Source organism: Brassica napus, chromosome A9 (genome assembly GCF_020379485.1).
Source record: "Brassica napus cultivar Da-Ae chromosome A9, Da-Ae, whole genome shotgun sequence".
Taxonomy (NCBI): Eukaryota; Viridiplantae; Streptophyta; class Magnoliopsida; order Brassicales; family Brassicaceae; genus Brassica; species Brassica napus.
In genome coordinates this window covers 9,928,515-9,943,899 of record NC_063442.1, presented here as the reverse complement: position 1 = coordinate 9,943,899, position 15,385 = coordinate 9,928,515, and the positions used below count along the sequence as shown (strand labels likewise).

The 15,385-nt window shown below is 32.1% G+C and overlaps 2 protein-coding genes across 2 annotated transcripts; both read right to left on the bottom strand.

Annotated features, from left to right (window-relative positions):
• Positions 1-178: 178 nt before the first annotated feature.
• On the bottom strand, positions 179-7,660 carry LOC106417979 (S-type anion channel SLAH4). Its single transcript, XM_013858702.3, has 3 exons — positions 7,416-7,660; positions 855-1,740; positions 179-582 (listed from the first exon to the last, which is right to left on the bottom strand). Exons 1-3 carry the CDS (start codon positions 7,658-7,660, stop codon positions 283-285), a joined length of 1,431 nt encoding a protein of 476 aa, XP_013714156.1. The 3' UTR covers positions 179-282.
• Positions 7,661-11,840: 4,180 nt separating this feature from the next.
• On the bottom strand, positions 11,841-15,005 carry LOC106373008 (S-type anion channel SLAH1-like). The gene is made up of 2 exons (XM_013813250.3): positions 13,011-15,005; positions 11,841-12,924 (listed from the first exon to the last, which is right to left on the bottom strand). The coding sequence occupies exons 1-2, from the start codon at positions 13,869-13,871 to the stop codon at positions 12,640-12,642; spliced, it is 1,146 nt and encodes a 381-aa protein (XP_013668704.1). The 5' UTR covers positions 13,872-15,005; the 3' UTR covers positions 11,841-12,639.
• Between the last annotated feature and the right edge of the window lie 380 nt (positions 15,006-15,385).

Below are 15,385 nucleotides of genomic sequence, written 5' to 3'. Positions count from 1 at the left end.
AATATTTTTACATAAAAATATTAATATTTTTAATTTCACACAAATTATATATATATATATATTACCATTTTGTGTTTTTTGCGTTTTTGTTTTTGTTTACAATAGAGGTCATGAATCATGATGAATTCGAGAAAAAGTGAAACAAAGAGAGAGAACATTGGTTTCATGAAACTTGGGAGGAAAATTTGTAGACTATTTTCTTCTTCTTTTTTAATAAATAAACTTTCTGACTATTTATAATTCTGACGGAGCTAGGTTTTATTTCTATCCGAAGTATTTGGTTTACCAGTTCGCATTGGCCGACAGCGATTTTTTATCTGTCTTTGGACCAGTAGCAGACCAGAGGACAGGATCACGTCTGAGCAGTCTTTTGCTGTTCGCTGCTGTCAGTAACATTACACCAAGGAAGATCAACACTGAGATGGAGCAGAAGATAAACATCAAAGCAGAAGCGACGTGGTGTTTCACCTCTTCTGCATACTGAACCGAGTCTAAAGCAAGAAAAGTGATTGGGAACGAGTAAGCCCACCATGCAACATTGAATCTTTTTATGGACTTCTTCAAAAGAGTTGGCCTACATACCTGAAAATGTTAAACAAAAACAAAGGTGAATGTCCAGTCATATGATTTCTGTTTCTTAGCATATCAGCAAACTCAAAGCCGGTCCCAGACATAAGTAAGTGAAACACTGGACAACGATCCCCAAAGTTAAGATATATTGTTTACCAAAAAAAAAATATAAGATATATTTTACTCAAACATCAGTTCACAAACTTGTTTAATTTTTTTTATTGAAATCCTTATTAGATTGTCTAGAGCCTTAGAATTACACGACCCGCCTTGCGTAAACTTACCAGGGATACAAAGATGAAGAGCGACAGGAAGAATAACATCTTTGCTACTGTATCAAAGGTTCCAGAAATGTGGTTCCAAGCTAGACTTCCCGTGGCTGGTGCAGCAAAGAACAAGAAGAAAACTGGCCTCAGAGTGGTTGGGAAGTTGTTTCCGCCTGGTAGGCGTTGATAAAGTGTGACAAAGATAACTAAATAGTGAACCATCCCGAGCGAGAACAAGCATAGAGCACACTCTCTCCAGCCCATCTCCGCTGCTCCTCTTGCAGCAACTAGGTTTGCTATCACTGAAACTTGGCTCGCCGGGTTTGCCATAATCGACAAAAACCTTTTTTCTGTTGTGAACCATTGGCCGTAAAGCTTTGTGTCGAGGGTCAAGATCGGAGCAGCAAACAGCCAAAATAACGTCTGGTACAAAACGCTGTGTGGTTCCAACAGAGGAGCTGATTGAAGCAAGAGAAGGCATGAAATGGAAGGAGCATAAAGATAGTTCACTCCAATGTAATGCGAGAACTCTTCCTTCACCAAGTCAAAGAAGAAAATGCACTTGAAAGCATACAGAAAACAGAGTGACACGTGTGTTGCAAGTGCTAGATACCACAGGAGGTGGAACGCCATAGACGGGAGATCGCTATGCAAATGGACCATTGTCTTCCACAATAAAGCTTGGCTACAAAGAGAAAGGCTTATTCTGAAATATCCAGCGTGGAGACTACTTAAAACAGACATCAGGACAATGGGCTCGGCATCAGCGAGGTTAGTATATCTCTTTTTCTTTCTGGATATTGGGTAATCAATTTTGATTTGAATTTCTTGACAAGGAACTACCAAGATTTCCATCTCAGTATATTGATTTGATAGCTTGTTTGATTCTGTGAGGTCTCCTGACCTTAGGAAAAAAAAAGATTCATAAAGAGGCATTAGGCAGAGAAATCAAAGCCAACGGTGACTTAGTTGGAATAGTGTTGGACAAAAATGATAGTTCAAAATGGTAATGAAATCTCATAAGGATAGCAGCGTTTAGTAACTTTTCTTTTTGACATCAACGTTTAGAGCAGCATTAACCAAGCACGGGGTGCTTATTTTTTAATTTTTTTTCTTTTCTCTGATTAAAAAAAAATTCAAAAACCCACCAATCACAGGTTGTCATGTGTCAGTAGAACCCGCGAACAGTTGAAAATCTTCCCCAACATGGCTGCTTATTTAGGCAGCAGAAACACCCTATTTTTCAAAAATGATGAAACCCACCCACTGTTTTATTCTTATTTTTCTAAGCATCCTAACCTATATACCATGGTTAATGCTGCTCTTAGTAACTTTTGCTCAGCTTCAATAACTTCAATACACATAAATCTTTTCCAATTAAACATTTATAAAAAAGAATATTAAGTAAATAAACCTTTGATATATAATACTACTACATATGTACAGTAAAAACGCTAAATTAATATGTATGGTTGTTGTACTTTATTTTTTGTTTCACAAAAAAATCCAGTTGGGTTTATAATAAGTCCGGTTATTACTTGGAGAGATAAACTCTTAAGTGTATTTTAGTGAAACGTATGATAGAAGCTTAAAAACATTTTTTCCTCAGTGGAAGTACTAGAAGAGTGTGATTGGGTACTACAAGTAAATAATATTATAGAAACTGGCCGTAACAATAATAGGGTAAAAAATGTCACTTCCAGCGTAACAGGAAATTAGAGTAAATTGGAGAAAAAGAAAAAAGTGGAAAATGGTGGGAAATTAAATGTTGAAAACAAGAGTAAAACAAAAAAAAACATATGTCGCTCTCCCTTCTCTCTTCTACTCTCTCTAAAAAAAAGAAAACCCTAGTTGCAGATCTCGTTGTAGGCCTGGGCGTTTTTAACTCAACCCGAAGTACCTACCTAGACCCGAACCGGAAAAACTAAAACCGAATCCGAACTGTTATATCAAAATATCCGAACGGGACTTATGAGCTTAGTACTTTGGTGTTTGGTTATAATCCGAACCGAACCGACATCCGAACTAGGATCCGAATATATCCGAAATTAGTTAAATATGTTAATGTTTTTATATATTTTAAGATGATTTAGATATTTTAGGATATTCAAAATATTTTTTAGTTTGTTTTAATTGTTATTTTGAATACTTTTTAGTTAATTTAGATAGTTTAACTAATTTTTAATTAGATTTGTAAACAATTTATATATTTTGAAAAAAAATTGTCAATTTTTAAGCTTTAAAAAAAAAAATTTTTGGACGATTTTAAACATTGGTTACATCCAATCCGAACCGAACCAGGAAGGAACCGAACCGAAACCGATCCGATAATTAGTAAAACCCGAATGATACTTCTGAGCATAACACCGAAAATCCAAAAATCCGAATTATCCGGACCGATACCGAACGGACCACCGAACGCCCAGGCCTATCTCGTTGGGTGGTCGCAGAACCGTGCCTTATGTGTTACTAGAAAGGCATTTGTCTCAGGCCTCACCAAAAAATAGATACTTTAGGGGCCCCAAATTCTTGTTTAGGGTATTGGTAATATAAGTTTAGCATGGTGTTGTTTTCGCTTGAATTCATGTTAGGATTTTAATCACAATTCACAATAGATATAGAACCTTAAACAATGAATACATGTCAAATCTTGTGTATGGAAAGCGACTGAAGAGAATCTTAATGATTTTATTGTGATTTAAGTTAGATAGAAAAGTTTCGTTCAAATAAAAGTTAAATAGAAAAATCATTTTATAATAGTGTTGAACTGCTAATTAGTTATTTTAGTTACTAATTTTATAAAATACATCCAAAATGTATTGATACTATTGAATGGCCTAACTATCATATACTTATATAAAATTATTTTCTTATAAATGTTGATTATGGAAATTTGGCAAAATAATTTTTTGAATATAAGAATTATGTCTTAGTCCTTTTTACTGTTTTGTTTAAATAATGTTTTGTATTAAAAAAATTACAAAGAAATTCTTTTGTTTTCAGTAATTTTATATTTAAAAATAGGTATTACAATTTCCAAAGTTGAAATGAAAACATTTATTTCCAAATTTTAAATGAAACATTTATTTTTAAGTTTGCCTTAGGTGTCAATATGCCTTGGCACGGCACTGGGTGGTCGGCGGCCTCCTCGGCTCCGGTCCGCCCCCTCCCATCGCTGCTCTCTTCTTTCTCGCCTCTCCTCTCCCTCCCTCTTCTTGCTTCCTTTTTCGGTGTTCTGGGGGCTTGCGCCACCGCGGTTCCAGATCTGGTGCTGTCTCTCTCGGAACTCCAGAGAAGCGGGGAGGAAGAGTGGATGTGAGGTTCCCTCGGTCGGGTGTGGTCGTGGAAGTCTCGATCTGGCGTCAGATCTGGATTCCGGAAGTAGATCAGTCTCCTTCCTCTGCTTCCTCTACCTTCCGTTCTCGGCATGAGTGAGAAGGTTCGCTTGGTTGAAGGCGCTTCTCGGTTTCTCCAGGCGGTGGCGTTGCGGTGTTTCTCTGCGTGTCTTGGTGTTCTCCGCAGGTGTTCCTTGTTAGACCGGTCAGTCTATCTCGCAGGGGCTTCCAGGGGTTGATTTCGGTTCGAAATCGTGAAGGTCTGTTACGGGTTCTCCGTCGCGGTGCGTGTGCGAGGTGGAGAGTCGTCGGCCTTGTCAACCACGGCTTCTTCCTTTGGTGGCGGCACGTTCAGAGCCTGCTTGTCTCAGGGGCATGGTCTAGGACTGCCTCTGTCCACTTTGACTCAAGGTGGTGCTTGCTCGTTTCTGTTTTCTTGATGTAGGTCCGGTAATCTGTGGCGGCTCTTGGTGGTTTCTTCTCCAAATAAAGCTCGATTTGGTGTGAGCGGGTGCGCTCGGTTGCGAAGGATGCTGTTTGTTCGTGGAGGCTGCGGATTAGGCGGGCTGCACGAGCTGTTTTTGACAACCTGGATTTTTAAGGACTGATCATCGGGAATCGCCATACTCTACCGGGTTCAGTCCTCGTTATAACTGCAGGTTTGATTTTGCGGCAAGCGTAGGTTACAACTCTGGTGCGTCTTTGCTAGCTAGCTGCTCCTCTTGTAGTCGGTTTATTCTATTGTCCAAGTTTGAGTTTGTGTTTAGTTTATTTCTGTTAAACTGTTTTTGGTGTCTATGTTGTTCTGTAAAAAACTTAAAATTTGGTAATGAATCTTAACATTTTTACCAAAAAAAAAAAAGAAACATATGCTATTATTCTAGCAAAATATGAAGTAAAGTTGACTGAGTGTTTTTCTTCATTTAAATAGTGAATAGAATAAAACATAAAAAATGTATTTCGCTTGATTGGAAAGTTTTCAATGAAATGCGGAGTAAATTAACTTTTAAAATAAATATTTCCTCAAAATAAACAATTTTACTCTTTATGCAGTTACTAGCGAAAAGATAGATGAAAAGTTATCCACCTGACAGGTATGATAATACTTGAAGTGAAAGTAAGTATATTTCTCGGGAAATTGCCACAAATAGCACATTGATAGTACCACTTTTCATGTTTACACTAATTACTTTTACCTTTACTTTTAATGAAGAGTAAAAAATAATTATACACTTAGGGTTAACTAATGGGTTACTAATAGAAAATTGCCACAAATATCACATTCACATTACCACTTTTCATGTTTACACTAACCACTTTTACCTTCACTTTTAATGAAGGTTAAAAGACAATTATATCCTTAGGGTTAACCTAGACTTAGGGTTTCGAAAACATAAAAAAAATTATACTTTTTTATTTTTATTTTTTATTTAAATAATAATTTATTATATATATAAACAACAAGGGCATAAGAGTCTTTTGCCACTTAATGAAGAAGGTATTTTTGAAAATGTCTCTTTACTGGTGGTAAAAATGAAAAGTGGTACCATAAAAGTGGTAAACATGTAATTTTCCCATATTTCTCTCTGAAATATAACGCTATTTATGACATACAATCAGATCCGAAGTGGGTAAAAGGAAAAAACTTAGCACTTATGATGAACAAATGGTATCTTGTAACTTTTGTACTAATTATCTTATGCTATTTGTGCCAAGTATATCTCAAATGGTTACAGATATGACGTTCGGATATCCATTCGGATTCGATTAGGGTTTATACGGGTTTTTAAGATTAAAGATTTCAACCTCATTCGAGTATTTTTAAATTTTAATTCGGGTTCAGGTTTAAGTTTGCATAACCCAATTAAATTATTTATAAAATTTAAAATTCATATATACTTTAATTTTCTAAAAATCTAAAAATAAAATAATATATAACATATAAATTTGAATAATATATTTCAAAATACTTAAACTTAACATAAACATTGGTTTATCTTCAATATTTAGATGGATAATCAATAGATAATTTAAATATTTCGATGTAATTAGTATTTTTAACTTATTATAGATATTTAATTTTGACTATTTGTATATGTTTCTAGTATTTCAAAATATTTTTAAAATTTTAGATTTTTTGGACATTAAATCTAAATATAAATAATGATTTAATCATATAAATCTAATTCGGATATATAGCCATAATATTTCGGTTTGGAGACATTTCAAATATATTTTACTATCACTATTCACTACTAAATTCTAACCATTTTTTTTTAATTTTCAATTTTACCCAACCGTAATTTTATTATAACTAAGCCTTTATTATAGACATAAATTTAATTTATAATAAAATATATAATGATTTATATGAACTGATAACTGCGAGAAGGCAATCACTAATAAATTTGTTGCATTATTAATAACAAAGATTTTAGATATAAAATAAAACTATATAAAAGTTTGAGAATCAATTTGTAAATAAATAATTTCAACATCAAAATAAGTTTGTAAGTAGTATTTCATTCAATTTCATGCGTTGATGTTTATAAACTTAAATTTTACCTCAAGATAATTTATTACTGGAAAACTTATTCTTCATATTTTTATGTTTTCTCAACATAAAGAACCGCTGGAAATGTTCTTCCTCTTACTATTATAGATAGATATATAAGGTTGTTTATTATTAGAGTTTGCCAGCAGTATAGTTCTTAAGTAAATATATTTTCTATCAACTACTCATTTTATTAATTAAGTTTCGGTGGATGATAATTAAACACACACGTATTGTGCTCTAGTCTCCTTGACTAGAGAATATCACGTACATTACAAATCCTAAGAATATGGACTATGTAAAACATCTCAAATCTTTGACAAAAAATATTTAATCAAGAAACTATGAAAACTTATTTAGAAGCTATTGAGATGCATGTCTCACTTTCAGTAACCAATTTAGAAAAAAAATTAAGTTTAAGTATGTAAATAAATTATATTAAAAATATAAATTTTACTTCTTCTGTTTACAAAAGTATCATTTTGATACTTTTTATTGTTATGCAAAGAGCCACTTAAGTAATTTATATTAAAAATATAAGTTTAAGTATTGTTTAGAAAATTTTAATTAAGTATTGTTGAAATTTAGAGATTTATAACTGTGTATATAATACAAGTAAAAAAAATATAAATTCGTAAAATCTAAATCTCGACCAAACTAAATCTAAATCTTAATAAAGTTTGAATATACCTGTATATTTTTGCAGCAAGACTTTGAAACGAATGATTTAAGATTGTGCAGCAATATAAATATCTTGTCTCTGAAATTAGATCATGGATTGACGTCGCCGAAATTCCCTCTGTTGAACGGATTGTTTTCTGATCGTATTCGTGGTTGTCGCGTGAGTACCTCACGTTGACTTTTGTTCTTCTCAAAAACGATATTAAGTTTGCCTTACGTGAAGATTCTTTATATAAAGAATTCACGTGCATCATAAAGCTCCTTTTTGATTATCTCACGAAACCCATATATATAATTATTATTGTTGGAATATCTTATATACTGTAAATTTAAAAAATTTCAAAGAAGAGAGTACGAGTTAGACTGCTATCGTAAAATCTTGTCAGATCGGTAAACCAAGTGGTCCTGTGAGTTTTTAAACCGCATAAATCTGAAAATCCGAAGGAAAACGACAATGACCTAAAAAAAAATGCACGATCTAACTGGCTGACATGTCAAATCATAATAATTATTTTTTCTTTTGGTTGAGATATTTGAAATTCAATTTAAATATTTCTTAAAATTATTTTGCTTTATGTTGTAAGTTCGGATGAAAATAACTCGAGGAACTCAAATAAAAAGAACACATAAGTAACAAATATTATTTATTTATCTTAGATGTATCTACCATAGGTTACGTCCTTATTCTGGTGGAATTCTTCGAAGTCCACTACGGTTTAAGTCTGTTGGAATTTGAGCAACGTAGGCTAATTAATAAGTGAAAAAGTTCCTAAATACATCTCTTCCTTTGGGAACTTCTTCATCCATCCCAAACAAAAAATCGCACGAAGTTTTCATCAAAAAAAAGAATTTCAACTTCTGGAAGGTTAGCAAAAGACCAAACCCCACTTGATATTTTACCTTCATTTATATTCAACTAAAGCGGTTGTCGTTTAGTTTTGCCAAGTTGAAAGTTCAAAATTGATTTTCAATATTATTAAAATAAAATATACAATTGTCAGTAACTGACACAACTTGCATTATACATAACTTTAATATTTTTCTTAATTTATAATATTTTGATTTTAGATGCATTGCAATCAATATATACATGTACGAGTGAGATGATCAGTACCCTAAATTCCATGCTATTTTTTTCTAAACAAATCCCATTTTACTTATTTTTCAATATAACATGCTATTTTTTCAGCACAACTCCTTTATCTCGTGTCACATAAGCACATGTTTAGTGCACCGCAGCCGCCAAGCCATGACTGCCAGAGTCCCAAGTCCACGGTCACTTCTATCATCAAGACCAAGACCGTACCACGCACCAAGTTGATAAAAGGAAATAACAGTAAACTACTAAACCAATGATATTTTTAAAAAAAAACTGCAATTTCCAAACGTAACTAATATAGGTTCCACCTGTTAATTGTGCAAAGCTGCAAAAGAGTCAATCAAAATGCCAAAACATTGTAATTTCCATGAGAAAAAAAAGACTAAATAGGAATATAGATAGATAGATACTCACAAATGATTTATTCTAGCACTTCTCATATCCTCATCAGAATTCAAATATATCTCACGGAAGAACTTGTTCAAAGCAGCGTCTCCTTCAAGCTTATCATCCTTCTATTCTTCTTCACTTCAGCTTCAAACTTGTCATTCACCAATATTTTCTTGGAAGAACGATAAGCCGGTCTCATTGAAACCTCTGCACCATTACGCAAACAAATAATATAAATTTTAAAATGTCAAGAGTCTGTGATTCAAACTTTTCATCAGATGAAACTAAATAAAAAGAAAAAAGAAAGTAGAAAACCTGTTTAAGAAATTCGGGTCTGGCAAAACTGCTTGTTGTTTGCCATGTTCAAGAGAGGCCCATGTGATTATCTCTGCTTTTGATATTACTTCATATTTGCACTTCACTATTGCTATCTGAATACACACCGCAAGGAAAAAAAAGGTCAATACAATGTGTACAACTCAGAACATGGCATTGTTTGAGTTTAAAAGGACTGCTTGATACTATCTAATAAAACGTATCATTTATATCTGATAAAGTGTATCCTTTAGATATATAACTCTTTGAACTGCTTATAGGTTAAGCATGATTATTCTATTAGTTTAAAAAGTTAGAGTTCAAAAAATTTAAAAAGACTGCTTGGTACTATCTAATAAAATGTATTCTTTAGATGTCAATTATCCAATTACATCTATAAACCAATTACCTTTCCCAACAATCTCGGTTTGAGATGATACGCTTTCTCTCTTGGAACATCAGTCAAAATACTCAGATGCAAAATCACTAACATAATTGACACAATTTACATAGAAGTGTTTATCATGGAAGTGTGTTCTGAGAATGCATTATGCTTCAAACGATCACATTTAACACTAATCATAAAACATCAGAAAAATATAATTGAGAAAAAACAAATATTTCACGCATAAACCCAAAAAAAAAGTCAGCCATGAAATATAAAAGAGAGATTTGAATTACCTGAGATTTATTATCATTGGTTTCATTGTAACAACATAGATGATTTACGGTTTCCTTCTCTAAGCCTTGAGACAGAAAAGAGGTAATTCTAACAAAAATATTTAAAGATGTAAACAATCCCCAAAAGATAACAAATTATATAATTGATAGGACAACGTCAATGAGTTTCAAATTTTTTAAGAAGCTTTGAGATTACATTTGGCTCTCAGACGTACCGAAGAGGATCACGCACAATAAATAAATTACACTTGATTAGCATACACATCTTATATTATATTCTTGATAAGGGATTTAACTTTATAAAAAAGAATTACCTTTTTCGAAAGGGATGATCAGTTCCTGGATAAACAGAGTCGTTTCTTTTTGTTAGTTGAATCACTACTGATGTAAAAATATAGATAGAGATACAACATGGAGAGGAAGAGAACAAAAATAAACGGAGAAGAAGAATCTCCCATAAAATTACCAGTAATGGTGTTTCCGTCTATGAGTTATTGATTATCATACATCTGCGCAATATCACAAAAGTAGAATTTAAATTAGAACGATCAAAAACATATGAAAACTTAAAAGATAGATGAGTGAAACTAATAGGGGTGGCGTGATATTTATATAGAAAATTAGTTTAAGTTTCTAAATGACCTAGTTTTCAAGAGAAGTTATGAGATAAAATATCCTCTAATAAATTTTAATTCAGCTATGAGATAGAATATCTTCTAATAAAATTTTAAAGATATTCTGGTTATTATATATACATAATTTGGTAACTTAAATCTTGCTATATATATATTTAAATATTAAATGCATGATATTCGGAAAGAAGATAAAACAAATCCCACTATAAGGATTTAAATAATAGATAATAAGGAAAGAATAAGAAATTTTAACGTTAAAACTCTTCAACTAAGTTTGTTTTGGGTAAAAACCCTCAAACTAAGTATTTAACGAAAAACCCATAAACTAACTTTATTTAATGAATTAAACTCTAACAGGTCATAATTACCATTACTACCAGTAAATCTTTAGTTTAGTGGTTTCTACACTAAGTAAACATAGTTGGAGAATTTTAACAAAAAAATTAAAAAAATCAAAATATTGTAATAGGAGGATAAATTTTCAAAATACATTTTATAAATTAATGTATAAGCTTCAATAAATGACTTAGAACTTCTTATAATAATTTAAAACATCTGATAAGCCAATATAAATAATTTTATAAATATATTTATAATTTTATAAATGATTTATAAAACATGCATTGAATTATTAGACATTAATAGTTATTATGATACTTTATATACAAATATAATTCTTTCTATACGAATATAAAATCATTATATCAATTCAAATAAACATTTTTGTTATTATTTTATGTAATTTATAAATATATAAAACATTGATCGCATTATTACTCTTTCATAGTTTCAACAATTAGTTACCATAAATAATTATTTCTAATATTATGTATATTATTTGGGGAGTGGTAATTCAATTATCCTTTCCTTTTAGATATAATTATAATAAATAAAATTAAAGATCATCGGTCAATCAACCTATAACAATTTGAAGAGTTTATTTATGATCAACACCTAATAAAAAAATCACTTATGTGATTTCTCAATCAATATATAGTAGAATTTATATTTTTATAAATACTTTATAACATTATATAAATAATTTTAAAATTCTGATATATTTATTCTGTAAACAACGATAAATAATTTAAAAATCATATTAATAAGCATGTTTGGATTTTGTAATATTTAAAATAGTTATTATATAATTATATTCGAATACAATTCATCAAGTAAAGTATACAACTATTATATTTATCTTATATAAAAATTTGTTCATTATATTTTATAGTTTATAAATATTAAAAGTAATAAATAAAACATTATTAATCTTTCTATAATTTCGAGAATTAGTTGCCAGAAATGGTTAATTGTAATATTCTTTAGATTATATGGCAAGTGATGTTAAATGTTTATAGACTTACTTTAAATTTTTAGATCTAATTTAAATAAATAAAAATTAAAAAAATCGACCAATCAAATTATAACAATTCTTTTGAAACTTCACACCAGACCTCACTAAAGTGACTTCTCTTTTAATATATAGGTGAATTTATTAAAACTCGAAAGATAGGTAAATATAAACAAATATTTACAAAAAGGTATTGAAAATCTTAATTCTAACTAAAATAAAATATTGAAATATATTTAAAATAAAACTAATATTGTATATAATTATTCTAACTTAATGATTTATCAAAAGAAACCATGGTCATTTTAAGCATCAAACAACACTCTATGGAACATACAATTAAATCTCTGTTATATTTTTATAAAAAGTCAGTATGTTGATATCACATTTATTTTACAACAATATATATAACTAATTGCGAATAACTATTATAAATATATTGAAATCAAAATACAAAAGAAAAATATAACCAAGTTTTTCCAATGAAATTCTTGCTGGAAAATATTGAACTGCAAAGATGCATCGCTTCTTTGCAGTTAGGGAAAAGTTTCATGACGATCGCACCATTTATTACTAGTAAGCCATCTCTGGTTAAAACTTAAAACCATGGTGGTTGCATCAATACATTGAAAGAGTACACATAAAAAAAGAACATGGAAGCTATGAAAAAACAAGCACTTGGGTTTGGTAATATAATCTTTAACATGTTTACCAAAAAAAAAAACAAGCACTTGGTTTTGTAAGTGGAAAATCTTAAGAAGACTAGCTTCTTTGCCTTGACTTGACTTTTGGACTAGTAACAGAACCGAGAACAGGATCACGTCTGAGTAGTCGATTGCTGTTTGCTGCGGTCAGTATCATCAAACCGAGGAAAATCAAAACTGAGATAGATGAGGAGATGAGCATTAATCCAGCAGCGACCTGTTCTTTCACCTCCAGTGCATACTGAACTGAGTTTAAAGCAAGAAAGGTGATTGGAAACGAGTAAGCCCACCATGCGACATTGAATCTCTTCATTGACTTCTTGAAAAGATTTGGCCTACAGACCTGAAAATGTTAATAAAAATACAAAAAAAGGTTATATGTCTTGTCATACGATGTCATGTCTATTTCTTGGTATGTTGTAAACTTACCAGAGACATGAAGATGAAGATTGAAAGAAAGAACAACATCTTTGCTAGAGGATCAAAGCTTCCACAAATAGAGTTCCAAGCTAAACTTCCCATGGCTGGTGCAGCAAAGAACAAGAAGAAAACTGGCCTCAGCTTGGTCGGGAAGTTGTTTCCACCTGGTAGGCGTTGATAAAGTGTGACAAAGATAACCAAATAGTGAACCATCCCTAGCGAGAACAAGCATAAAGCACACTCTCTCCAACCCATCTCTGCTGCTCCCCTTGCAGCCACTAGGTTTGCTATTACTGATACTTGGCTTGCCGGGTTTGCCATCATCGACAAAAACCTTTTCTCTGTGGTGAACCACTGGCCATAAAGCTTTGTGTCGAGGGTCAAGACCGGAAGAGCAAACACCGAGAATAATGTCTGATACAAAATGCTTTGTGGTTCCATCATGGGAGCTGACTGAAGCAAGATAAGCCATGAGATGGATGGAGCGTAAAGATAGTTCACTCCAATATAATGGGAGAACTCTTCCTTCACCATGTCAAAGAAGAAAAAACACTTCAACGCATACAAAAGACAGAGTAACACTTGTGTTGCAAGTGCTAAGTACCACAGGAGATGGAATGCCATAGACGGGAGATTGCTATGCAAATGGGACATGCTCATTGAATCAGGTGCAATCATTATCTTCCACAGCAGAGCTTGGCTGCAGAGAGAGAGGCTTATTCTGAAATAGCCCGCATGGAGACCACTCAAAATAGACATTAGAACAATGGGTTTGGCATGAACGAGGTCAGTGTTTTTCTCTTTACTGATCGATAGCGAGTCATCGATATCGATATGAACTTCTTGCGTAGGAATCACCAACCTTTCCATCTCGGTATATAGATGGAACAGAGGTAATGGCTTGTTCTGGATTTGAGTTGTTCTAACCTTAGGATGGAGTTCATATTATATAGGCAGAGAAGCTAATGGAGATTAATTAGTACAAAACACACGTGATTAAGGGGGGAGTTAGTTAGTGTTGGACAATGATGTTTACTTAAAAAGATAATGGATTCTCATAAGGATAGCAACTTTTATAGTAACTTTTGATAAGTTCTGTAAGTTGTATAGTTACTTCCCAACATTCTTGTTTAAGCTTCATGAATATATAAATCCATTCCAGTTGTATCCCTTTTACAGATTAATCTTATATATATTTTGCTGCTTTACCTAACTAGTACCATTATAATTGAACAGGATTATTAGGTTTTCTTATCACAGGATGTTACCACTAGCTGTAAAGAGAGACTGATGCCAGCGACCCACTAATTCTTAAAATCCAATCTAACTTTGTATAAGATGTAAATGCAGATAAACAACTATATTGTTGTAAAAGATGATAAGCTTTCAAGTTCTAGTACATAGTCAGATGTAGTCACCTATTGATCAAGGTCAAGAGCCAATGCTTAAGGGATGAATCACTACAATAAAACAGGCGATTTGCAAGTCAGACACGTTTTGTGAGCCATTGCAGCATGTGTTAAAAAGCGCAGACTAAACCTAGGCTTAAGGGGAGGTCAGGCTGAGCATAAATGAGGTTAGGCCGTTTAACAAAAGTGCTAGCTCAGCAAAGCCTCGTCGTACCTAATAAAAACCTAATAAAGTTAATTACAAGTCTTAACTAAAACTCTTTGCATATATAGCCTTATATATTCACTCTTGCCTCTACGTGGTTTTATAATTACAAAAAGTGCTAACATGGTTTAGGATCAACAAAGACGGCTAACTTTATGTTTTCTTGTGTAGTTGCGCCTCTGGTACCAAAGGCGTCCCTAAGCGCTCGCCTAGGCTTAGAGTGTGTTCCAGCACTTCGTCGCCTAGCCCCACTTTAAAACATAATTTGGTGTACAAAGCAAAAGTTATAATAGTTTAAAATATGCATGTACGGAAAACCGGTCATAAAAAGTGGTAACGTTTTTAGATAATTTTATTTAAATCAACCATTACTATTTTATATAAAAGTGCATTCTTAGCTTTCGCTTTATTCAAATATATCTATGCTATCAAGAATGTGAGTCCTTCACTTCATATTTCTGAAAACGGGATTTTAATAGGGTTATAAATGTGTTATATATTCAGAATTTTTAGCTGAACTTGGGAACTTCATTTAAATTCAAAGAAATTGTAACTAATCGGTTTTGCAAAGTTGGAATCTAAGAGTCTAAGCTCGATCGATTATATTAGATGCTTTATGTTTTTTTTTGTCAGCAACTCACTACGACATGAGGTGTGGGGTTTGTGTAGACACTTATATTAGCTGTTTCAGGCTTAGTACACCATACTGCAAAAAGTAATTAGATTAAATATATTTATATATCGGTGATTTACAATAGTAAAAATAAATG

Coding starts and splice junctions, on each gene's coding strand:
- LOC106417979 (XM_013858702.3), bottom strand. CDS start 7,660: ATGATGCACGTGAATTCTTTATATAAAGAATCTTCACGTAAGGCAAAC. Junction 1,741..7,415: donor CTTGCTGCAAAAATATACAG/GTATATTCAAAC, acceptor TTTTTTCCTAAG/GTCAGGAGACCTCACAGAAT. Junction 583..854: donor TCTTCATCTTTGTATCCCTG/GTAAGTTTACGC, acceptor TAACATTTTCAG/GTATGTAGGCCAACTCTTTT.
- LOC106373008 (XM_013813250.3), bottom strand. CDS start 13,871: ATGGAAAGGTTGGTGATTCCTACGCAAGAAGTTCATATCGATATCGAT. Junction 12,925..13,010: donor TCTTCATCTTCATGTCTCTG/GTAAGTTTACAA, acceptor TAACATTTTCAG/GTCTGTAGGCCAAATCTTTT.